This window comes from Aplysia californica, unplaced genomic scaffold (genome assembly GCF_000002075.1).
Source record: "Aplysia californica isolate F4 #8 unplaced genomic scaffold, AplCal3.0 scaffold01004, whole genome shotgun sequence".
Lineage (NCBI taxonomy): Eukaryota > Metazoa > Mollusca > Gastropoda > Aplysiida > Aplysiidae > Aplysia > Aplysia californica.
The window spans coordinates 42553-54264 of NW_004798274.1; the positions used below are offsets into that span (position 1 = coordinate 42553).

Genomic DNA, 11712 nt, shown 5'->3' on the forward strand with positions numbered 1-11712 from the left:
CCCGCCCCCCAAAAAATCAAACTATGAATAATTTTCATACAAACAAAAACAAAATCAAACATACAAACGAACGAACAAACAAAAGACAACTTCCGTTATGAGCCATCTAGAGTGAGAGAAAAGGAAACTACTGCTCTACTTGGCACAAGCAAGGTTCAAACGGATGTGTGTCGAAGCATGGCTGCAAAAAAATCAATATTTCAGTCGACTAGCCAACTCAAATTTCAAAGCGTGGAATTCTGGTTCAAAAGAAACTCATCTCTACAGAGCTCTACTTGATAAGCCTTGCTGCAGTTTAATTCTGAGATATTTTTTTTATAAACCTAGTTTTTTCAAGAGAAGCAATATGATCTTTAAAAAAAGATTCTGGATATCTTTAGAAAAAAAGCCAGAACGGAAAGTCTTGGAGATACACTCTCACAACAGCAACTCAACAAACTTAAAATAAATTAATAAATCAACACGTGTATACTTAAGAATGCAAGCTTTCCGACGTTTGCAAAACCCAATCAGGGACCTCCCAGTCATAGCATCAGATTACGAAAACAATTATAATTATGTCAAGCGGGACTGATTTTTAGTATTGTGTCGTGAGTGTGAAAAAGGCTCTCAAATTCCTGATTACTAAATCCGAGAAAGACTCGGGAGGGAAATATTGACACAGTTGACACGCCCGGGTTAATGTCGTCTCGAGACCCCATCTAATCATTAAGTAACATATTACAACCCATTACACAGCAGGGAGTTCAGATTCAACGGACATGCTAGGGCAATACAACAAGTTAAGTATTACTTTCTAATAATGTACTAATTCCAATTTTGACTTCTGGGAGGCTTTGCCTATACTGTTGTTGAAAAACCTTCCCTTTGAGTCTACAATTGTCATCATTAATGATGCGCGCATTCTGTAGGATTTCAGTTTAATTTATACCAGTTCCCATTTTCACGACTGGAATTCAGTACTTTCAAAGTGATCAACCTCACATCTGGGAAAATGGACACAGTACAAGACAGTGCTAATTTTGTGATATGTCAAGTCATTCTCAAGTCATCTATTCACAAAACAATGTCAAAGATATGAAAGTTACACCATGTGGGGATGAGTCATAAAGACAATCAATTCGAGCCAACACACATTATGCAAATCGCATGATCCCCTGGCAAGGAAAACAACAACACCATCTGTTGCTTGATCTCACATCAAATTAATTGACACAATTTACATTACATTACACTGGATGTAAAGTAAAATAAATAAATACACAAGAGCTTGGTTCAGTAAGTGTTTTACAACGCTTGCAACGGAAATAGGTCATATCAGTATCGAAGATTAGAGATGTTACTAGAGAGTGACATACAAAGAAAAGAAGGAGGTGAGATAAAGACGATAGATGTTTAATAAGGAAGAAGGAGCAAACCACATCAGAGCTCCCGCTAACCACTAACAAATTCGCAAAAGGTGACCCAGAAGGCAAGCAATGGGCAAAGCGTTTAGAGAACAGTGAAAGGAAGGAATGACAGAAGAACAAGTTGATGAAAGATCAATATCAATACCGTGTACACGAGCATCTAAGAATAAATGAGGATGCACATTGCCCTTTAGTAATTTTAGAGGCGTTACACTCTTTTGCAGATAAGCAGTGGATCTATTTATTTTCACTCCAACCCAATGGGGCCAAGGTACACAGGTACGCACAAATATGGTTGTCACGAACATGATTCATAGAAAAGGTTGCAAATCGTATAGAGCTAGTTGCTGAGAGGGGATAAACGCAGCACAAATAATGTATATCATTATTATTACAATTAATCATCACAAAATACATCATAATGCAGTTAATTAACTGAAGCTGGCAACAGAAACATCAAAGCAGTTATGACAAGAGAGATAATTATTGATGAGAAGGGAAATGACATGCGCCCACGCAGGTGCTGATGCTTTATCAGCATGGCAATCAGCCTAGAGCAGAGACACTGCCTGCATAATAAACACAATTATTAAAAGCAAAGGAATATAGCAACAAAGCATATACAAATTACACGTATTACCAGGTATACTTAAACCTGCTGTAACAGCCACCTACACTGATGACCACTTTATGCCTTGAGTTTTACACTTCACTTCTATATATTTCAAAGACACAGTCCAAGAAAACCACCAGTACCACAAACCACTTCACACCTTGCTTTTTACACTTTAAAACATATTTAATGACATTGTCCAAGACAATCAAGTGTCTAAGATGACCACTTTTCTCCTTGACAATGGTTAATCGTCTTGAACAGGTTCAAGTTCTTAGACCACACTACATGTGCATTTGAGATGATTTTTCCACAAGTTCCTACCATGCTTTTGTTAAGAGAAAACAACCCCCCTTCCCTCCCCCCCAAAAAAAAAACCCACACATTATAAACAGATAATCAGATAACTATTTTGTTTGAGCTCCCAGGAAAAAGTAACCGACATCAGCATTAGGTCATTTCACTTGAGCTTTTAATATCAATTATACTATCTACGTTTGTTTGTTTGTTTGCCAAAGAGAACCACAAAGACTCCAGAATGCTCATAGTATAGAGCTGGGAAAAGCAAGAAACACTAACAAAAAACAACAACCAAAAGCAGGCTACCAAAAAAAAGTCCAAGTTGGCATCAGCCAACCACCTGCTACATATGAAAAAATCTTCTACATAAATCTGTGGGGAAATGACAGCAACAGCCATCACAAAGACACATAAACTAGACACAATCTTTGAGACAAAACTGAGCACCATGCAATGAGATAGACAAGTAGTAAGCACAAAACAAATTTCATGATTTCCCGTCTTCTGAAAGACATGCAAAAAAGACCATGAATGAACTCTTTCTTTGTCTACACATCATGTTATTATCTTTTTTAAATACGAAAATCGAATTGAAACTGTATGGGTTTCATGTTCCTAACAACACTATAAGATTGATTAAAAAGCGAAATCTCTGAATTTGATATATCCATCTCAAATAGGAACAGGCCAAATAGGAATATTGTGTAAAGTGCCTTTCTCAAGGACACAAGACCGGACTGAGCTGAGCCTCGAAACGAACAAGATGAGATTTCATACATAAATGCAACATCTTAGATATGACATTTGTGGTGATGCAATATTTCTTAATTACATTATCAAAAAATGGGCAAAAAATAATGGTTGCAAGGTGTAAGTGAGAAAGGTTCCTTTTCGTCCAATGGTTTAACTTATCAAAGTCACAAAGTGCTTAGCAGTATGATTTAAATGTTGTCATAAACTTAGCTAAAAAGACACTACAGTTCAGCAAAGAATCCAACACAGACCATATATATATACGTGCACAAGAAATGGGAAAAACTAGACTAAAGCCATCATCTACATTTTTCATGGCAAAGTCATTATTACCCTTTTCCCTTCCATAATGTCACAGTCTAAGTCAAAACAGATTTTGAAGAAAAAAAATAGCACTGGTACAAACTCTGAAATTCTAGTATGCACAACAACAAAAATCTTATTGAGTGCATTACCTTTCTCTTTTTAAACCTATTACCACACACACACATCAACATTTTGAGTTTGAATTATAGAGCGGTAGATTGACCACAACATTCAATAACGCTAGAGGGATGGTGGGTAAGAAGACACACAGACTAAGAGCAAAGAGGTAGGATTTATCAGTAGAACCCTTCAACAAACCACATGCCATAAGAGGACAAGCAACCCTTCATCACACAATACAAACAAGAGGGAAAACAAGGTGAGGAAGGCCACACACGTGTTCACTACTCACCCGCATGTCCTTTCAGTGTGACAATGTGATCAAATGAGTTCTCCTTGACTTTGATGACAGAGATTTGGCCTGAATAATCCCCGATAAATGCTGATTTGGACTGTTCATCAAATCTGAACATAAGGTCAAGGAGCATAGTAATTAGTGGATTAAAAAAAAAACCCACAGAAAACTGGTCTATTGACGCTACCGACCCATGGATAATTATTTGATTATACAGTAGAACATTACATGGCTATAGCGGGACATTAAGTCCAAGAAGAAAAATCTCACAGTACGCAAGTTCCCGCTATAGGAATGTAAGGGGGAATAGCCGAAAAATCACACACTACACGCTCTCCTCTTCTCTTACTGTCTTTTTGGCCTATCCTAGGCCTAGGGCTATGGCACATCACTTTTGGAGTGGCTCATTTAATCCGTTTCATCGCATCATCTCTCTCTGCCACCTGCCCCACCTCACTCATCACCGGACTGGCTAATCACTACACCGCACCACTGACTGTCTGTTTAGAGCCAACCTACAGCCCCCCAACCCCTTTCCCCCCGTTAGAGCTCGCTCGATCTCTCCTGCCCACTGTATCCACGTTCAAGCTTTTCCTTGTCCCGTTTAACCCAACGCCGCACCACTGGCGGTGTGTTTGGAGCCCACCAACAGCCCCCCAAACCCTCTCCGCCAGCTAGAGCTTGCTCGATTTCTCCTGTCCACTGTATCCAAGTTCAGGCCTTTCCTTGCCCCGTTAAACCCAAGCACAGTTATTTGAGTTTACTTTCATAGAGAAAAAAAGGGGATTCTGGAAGGTACCGCTGTAGCGTTTGCTGCTATAGTCATGTTCTACTGTAGTGTAAAAAATGTTTCTGATCCTCCTTACCTTTTTTATGAGAAAATGTAATCTTTTGAATATATATCATTTGTGAGGCATCGTGGTGAAATCACGCGCTTGTCAACGTAATGATATCGAAGAATACGGCATTTTTCCCGCGGTTTGGCAATTCTAGTTTTTTGGCTAAACACCTTTTAAATCCATTCAAAAATACATTTATGTGTGGATTTAACTGAAAAATGTTGATTTTAAAGGAAAAAACCCCCAGTAAATTTTCAATTTCCAAAGACTCTCAAACTTTGGAAATCTCCAAAATTTGGTAGCCATTTTCTCCTTAATTTGACCTGGAAAACCAGGCGACCCGCACCACCTTCAATCGTAAATATCTCAAATTCTATGTAAGATAGACAATTATCTTTTAAACAAAAGTAGGACAAAAGAACAAGCTTTAAGATGATACTAAGTACTCCATATGCCAAAAAATTGACGAGCGCCTGATTCCACTGTGTCGTGACACATTTTTCTTTTTTAATTTGTTAAGCAAAAATTTCAATCGTTTCTATAAAACAAAAGTATATTGTCGGCTGGCTGTTTTGTGTCTTTAAGCCCCTCAGAAACTTCCCAAAAGCCACGCAATGCAAGTCTGGCTCTCAGCAGAAGATTTTCACAATTCATTCCCACTTGACCCAGCATAAAGGATACTCCAGACACAAACACATGGCGTTGGCTTGATATCCACCCAGTCTACGACCGGTCTCCGAGCAGTGCCACATAAAATACTTGTCCTTGCCACAGCTGAGCACCCATTCACAAGCCACAGAAAATATCACCGCAGTCACTCGACTTTGATGGGCTAGGGGGAAAAAAAGCAGACATAAGTAGAAGACATTGTCGAACTGGACAACAAAATTCAGATTCTCAAAGTGGCATCTGAGGCAGAAACTATTATGATCAGGCTCTTTACTTTCAAGGGAAAGGGTGCAAGTTTCATTCCCACAAAGGAAAGATATGTTTAGTGAGTACCTGTCTTTTTGTAGACAAAAATAGGTGAGTCTGTCTAAAGATATCAGGAATATGTATCCTCTGGGCCATTTTGAGTTTTTGTGCTTTTATGAAAGCTCGGATCTTCCTGCTTATTATGCACTTTATTTTTTTCAATTATTTTTTCTAGAAGATGAGATATATTGCATTTTGAAGTAACAAAATGCGGAAAAGTAAGAACTGAGAAAAACATATTCAAAGTTATAGGAACACCATTATTGCTTTTTAATATCTGAATGCAAAGTGCAAATGGGAAAAAAAAGAGAAAATATATTTTAAAGTGGTTTTTACAAGAAACAGCTCTTGAATTATTCTCTAAAACAGTTAGGGAATCCCCTGGTATGCATAACTCAAAATCAATCACAATTGACCACACCAACTTTTTTTGCTGATATCTTGGTTCGAGGTTTAGAACCATATTCCCTGTTTCTTCAGACCCGCTCACATATTCCTAAAAACACACAGTTGAAGCAGCCCACCTCCAAAATGATAAAAACAGTGTTTATCACTTCCAACCACTTATTCAAATTTATGCTCAAAATAAAATATCAGCAGCACTGACAACTCCTAAAAATCATAAGACAAAAATGAACCCCAGTACACAGGTAACAAGCATGAGCCGGGATACCTTATTCTAAATCAAATCTACACTTTTGGTGTGAAGACAGCACTCTATGATTAAATCATAATCAAGAGACGGTCTATCACTCACAGAGTGGAACAGTATTACAGTCTAATTGTAATATTAATTTCAAATGAAGCTCCATTATAAAACTCTGTATTGACTTGTACTTAAAATGAATTTTGACACGGCATGACATGAGGGGATCCTTTTTTTTAAATTTCAAACAAAAACTTAAATTTTTAAAAAGATATCTACTTCACATTAATTTATTTATAAACACAATCATTCAATCACGAATGTGGCAGAGAGACAGCAGTTGAAAAAAGCCAGGAGTAGCAGGAGAAAAATCAGGAGTAAGGGAGAGGAGCACGGGTGAGAGGGTGGAGAGAAAGTCAAATGACAGAGACCAGCAAAAGAATAGAAAAGGAGGATGGAAGTGAAAAATTTCTTCTTGCAGGCAGGTTTTGATCCCAAGACCTTTTGAATCTGATTGAGAGGAGAACACTGTACCTCTAGCCCATGAGAGCCCCAAGTAAGGATGTAAAATTTGGATCGCACTATGAAAAAAATCTACAAGCACTGATTATTCTACCAGAAAGTTCCACACAGCCCCATAAAGGCAAGGTAAAGTTTCATATCATACTCAGCCAATGTGAGTTAACACAGCCATGCACTCTAAAATAGCATACCTATGAAATCTCTGTGGTGGATGAGTCTGTTGTAATCTTCTGTCAGCTCAAATTCCTGTGGGGGAAAAAAATTCATTCAGAAACTAGAGCATTTAACAAGTAAACTCCCTTTTCATTACACATTATTCAAAATGGGGTTATTTAAAACTAGTCAAATAGGTAATCTAACCAAAGCTTAATTCCAAAGACAAACTTGAAAATAAAACATAAAAAGGTCAAGCATAAAAGTCAACACTTTGATTAGTATTTTCATCAAACAACAAATAAGAGCAATAAAACACATGAAGTGAATGATGAAAAACGAAGAAACAGAAAGCAAGAGACAGACAAAGGTAGATGTCTATACTGAAAACCATTCAGAATTCTGAACATTTCTATAGACAAGAGAACTCAAACTTCTCTCACTAGGAAAAAAAGGGAACTAACAGAAAAGTAATCAACTCACTGTGATATTCCCATTGTCTTGGCCTACAAACATTCGTCTCGTCTCTGAACTATAATACACACTGGACGCCTCGGCTGTGAAAACATTGCAAAAGCATTGAGTACAAGGGTGCGCATTTCTGTGTGCACAGAAATAAAAATGTTTCATATATTTAGGCAAGCGAATAGAGTAAAGACAAACTCAAAGCTAAGGAATGCCAGTCCAGAAGACACCAGTTCTTAGAAATCTTACAATATGAGTGTGGACTACTTAACTCTTTGATTCCACATTGCTATATAAGTGGCATATGTTGGTTCCATGTTTTAGCGGATCACTACTTAAGTATCATTTTTGGGTTACCATTTTGTCAACTGTAAGATCTACAAGTCCTATGCTTCATTCACTACCTGTTTGAACCCATATTGTGATTTTCTGTCCAATTACAAATAGTTCAAGTTTGAGTGCCCTCAAAAACAAATCCATCAACATTTGACTCAATTGAATCATAGTCATAGCCATTTTAAGGTGACACTCTACTCTTAGCCACCTGAAATTGGGTGCTTAAGTTTGCGGAATCCCTTGCATTATGCAATACCAATGACTGGCTACTTCCCATACAAAAAAATCATTTTTAATTTTTAATTTGCTTCTATAATTACATTTTCAGCAAATGTAAACAGATAGCTCCATAATGTAGACAACTGTATGATATAAAAACACAACAGACCACTCATTTTTACAACAACAGGGATTACCACGGAAACTTAAGTCCCAACAGTCTAACCTAGAAATTACCATAAAATTTTACCAAGGAATTAGCAGTAGACTGTTGTAAAGAGTGTAATAATAATTTTTAAAATGGATGGCATTTATATGGCGCATATCCACTTATGCAATGCTCTATGCGCTTAACATGAAACATATTATGGAATTACAAATCAATGTTATAGGCACATAGTATTACATATGCGTGCACACACATACTCATGTACGCACGGACCCACACACACATACGCACATACAAACTCATGACGATCTACAGCTTGGATGCATTCTGTCTTATCGAAATATGATGAAAATAGAAAATCTTTCAGTTTTTTCTTTAAAATTTCTAGATTTCCTGCTTTTCTCATAGTTTTAGGAAGCCTATTCCAAACACGTGGGGCAAAATATGAAAAAGAGCGTTGGTCATATGATTTGTAATTTATTTCAGGTTTAACAAGGGTAGTTTTGTCACTTGACGATCTGAGAGTTTTAGGTAGTACAAAGGGTCTTAAAAACTGGTTCAGGCATTCAGGTGATAGATCGTGTAAGTACTTGTAGCAAGTTAAACAGATTTTATATATATGATACTGAAATCCACCCCTTGGCGCTCATATAACTTTATAAAAGCAATTAATTGCGAGCGCCATAAAAACTCTACTAAAACTAAAAAATAGCTTTGAACCGATCTTGAAATTAGAGCATAATATATTATATCCAAAATCATTGAAGTAAATACCGCAATATTTAGTACTTGATGATTACAAGACAGGGTGGTATGTGGAGCAAACAAGAGTTGAACATGCCTCAAGAGTTATTCACTGCTATTCAATTTTCACTTGTCACACCATGAATAGCCCACTCAAGGGCACTTGATTCTTGAAGTGTAGGAAATGTTTTATACCAAGAAATTAAGTAAGAAGTAGGCTGTAGCAATATGGGCTCTCTTTTCCTCTATTTGAAATTTGAAGTGTTATAATAGTGATATAATATATGACATCATCCACTGTGTATGTGCTGGCACAATGCATGCTCAGTGAATAGCGCTTTTGTGCAGTTAATAGTTAGTGAACATTGAATACTGGATGTCAGGGATGGACCTACCTATACTATAACAAAAGTAAAAAACCCCATTAGCACACGGTATTCCATTATAGTGACCTCGCTCTTCAAAGTCCCCCCCCCCCCTCAAAACAGCACAGCACAAGACAGCATGCTTCACAAATTATCATCTCAGGACCTAAAGGATTTACTCACAAGGCATTGTATGGCAAATGCTGGGCCAGTATTGTCCAGAATCTCTCTTTAACCAAACACGGAGCGTTCTGTAAGGAGGAAAGGTACACATTATAAAAAAATTTACCACAAAGCTAGTTTACCTCTCCCTTCCTTTAAAAGCTAGATAAAACAGCTGTACAGTTAAAAATAATAATAACTATAACAATAATTAAATAATACAGTAGTCTCTGCCTAAGATCCCACCGCTTACGATCACTGTTTGCGTAAGATCCCGCTGATTTAAGACAACAAAATATTTAACATGATGTAGGTACAATATATCCAGTTAACAACATGTCAGTGTGGCACTGGGATCTTGTGTGACTTTGGTATTTCAGTCTGTTCTTTTATATTTCTCCTATACACAAGTCACCCCTAAGATCCCGCTTTGATTCACTCTGAAGGTCTACATTCAGGTAAGACCTCACAAGAGAGCGAGAGAGATAGAGAGAGAGAGAGAGAGAGAGAGAGAGAGAGAGAGAGAGAGAGAGAGAGAGAGAGAGAGAGAGAGAGAGAGAGAGAGAGAGGGGGGGGGGGGGGGAGGGTCCCCGCCAAATCCTGGACATTTTTTTCAAGACCCCAATTCAAGGGAAAAATCAGGCCGCCTGCGTGTCAAGAATGATCCCCAAAAAGAGTAGAATTTATCTACAGAGGCAAATCGCTGTCGTTGCAAAGAGACTTGGTGGCTTTAAGACGAGGAATCTCCTCGATCGAAAAAAAACTGGACGATAGATTGGATAAAAGCATGGTTACACGTAACGATAAATTGTAAAAAAACTGGTTGTACAAAAAAGTTACAAAATTATAGATCTAGATCTAGATGGAAAGCTAGTCAAGCAAAAGATCTAGCTAGATCTCGTTTGCAACAGTTTTTAGTGCCAGGTGGTCTGCTAATCTTCAATTTTACCTTTTTCTACAACAAAGAAAGTGGGAAACATGGGGGGGTTGGGGAGGGGGGCGTATCAATGAGGCGGCGGGCATCGAATCGACAGATAAGGTGAGGGGGAAACTAAAAAATGGCGGAAAATTGGAAGCACTGAACGTTAGATCCATAGAACGAAGACACTTCCTTTTTTCCAGACCCGAGCCCGAATAACATTTTTTCATACGGACTAAAATTTGAGTCCGAATATGAAAAAATATTATTCAGACTCGAGTCTGAATAAAGACGGCCTTGGAAAATTGTCAGTAAAACAAAACACTTGACCATTTTCAGAGATCGAGAAAACAAAGCTCACAGTCACAGTGAGAGAAGTTAAGCTGTAGATGGAATTATGGTAGATCTAGATCTAGATTCTAGATTTAGATTCTAGGTTTTGAAAAACTGGAACTGGATTTGAGAGTAGGATTCGAAAGTTCCCCTTTCTAGGAACTCGGGCTCTGGATCTAGATATCTAGAATCAAGACAAGACTCCCCAAATCGTTGATTTCCAATGAACAAATAAAATGGGCTAATAAACAGTAAAGATCAGAACCCTATTCCAAACAGTCCCTCCCAGATATAGAGATCTAATTAGACCTCTACTACTCTATTTTTTTAGTTTTCTGAACTGCTTTTTAAAATCTTTTAAAATTTATCTGAACAAAGAAATTACTGAAACTGAAACTCAAAGCTATGACAAAGCATGTCATGTTTTGAGAACAGAAAGAGTGATAAATTCTACTAGATCTAGAGTAAAAGCATTAAAATCTAAATGATGGGAAAATGAAACAACCGCCCACAGCGGCAAACACCGCCCCACACAACACACAGAATTCTATCTTTCTTCGTTGTTAACGTTTTCCCTTCCACGAACACTTTGTTTGCAGAGTTAGCGCACCTCACAACTGATGAGAATGTTGTTTAACTTACTTGTCATCGCTAACGCTTATTACTCCCTCCTCTTTCGGTATAATTATGGCCATGTTTATAGTGTCTGGACATCCTTCAATTTTATTTATCAAAACTGGCCGCCTGACGTTCCCTTGTTTCCTATCCTCTTCTCTTATTTCAGCTGCCATCTTGTCTTGTTATTATCACGTGATAACTTCCTTTCCCAAATAAAGGAAATGTAACTCCGAAAGTGACAGAGACGTAAGGGGGCTTAATGCAACAACATCATTATTATCATTTTCCACTGGTCACGCCCCTTGCTTGCTGGCTCATCCAGACAATGCGTAACAAAGATTGCTAGACCTATTGTGTTATTTGTCACTCAATAAATGTTCTTTCTTGTTCAGACTATTCATTAAAAAGATACGATTAAAGGAAAATCACCTAACTATTGGACAAATCCCCC

At 37.7% G+C, this 11712-nt stretch overlaps 1 protein-coding gene across 1 annotated transcript in view; it reads right to left on the minus strand.

Annotated features, from left to right (window-relative positions):
- Window positions 1-11471, minus strand: part of LOC101853506 (WD repeat and FYVE domain-containing protein 2) — a 28569-nt gene extending 17098 nt beyond the window's left edge. Inside the window, exons 1-6 of the mRNA XM_005111097.3 lie at window positions 11286-11471; window positions 9413-9480; window positions 7415-7488; window positions 6970-7024; window positions 5317-5467; window positions 3794-3906 (exon numbers count right to left, since the gene is read on the minus strand). Coding sequence (XP_005111154.1) covers window positions 3794-3906; window positions 5317-5467; window positions 6970-7024; window positions 7415-7488; window positions 9413-9480; window positions 11286-11434 — 610 coding nt within the window. The 5' untranslated portion in view covers window positions 11435-11471. The remainder of the gene's footprint in view (window positions 1-3793; window positions 3907-5316; window positions 5468-6969; window positions 7025-7414; window positions 7489-9412; window positions 9481-11285) is intronic.
- Window positions 11472-11712: the final 241 nt, after the last annotated feature.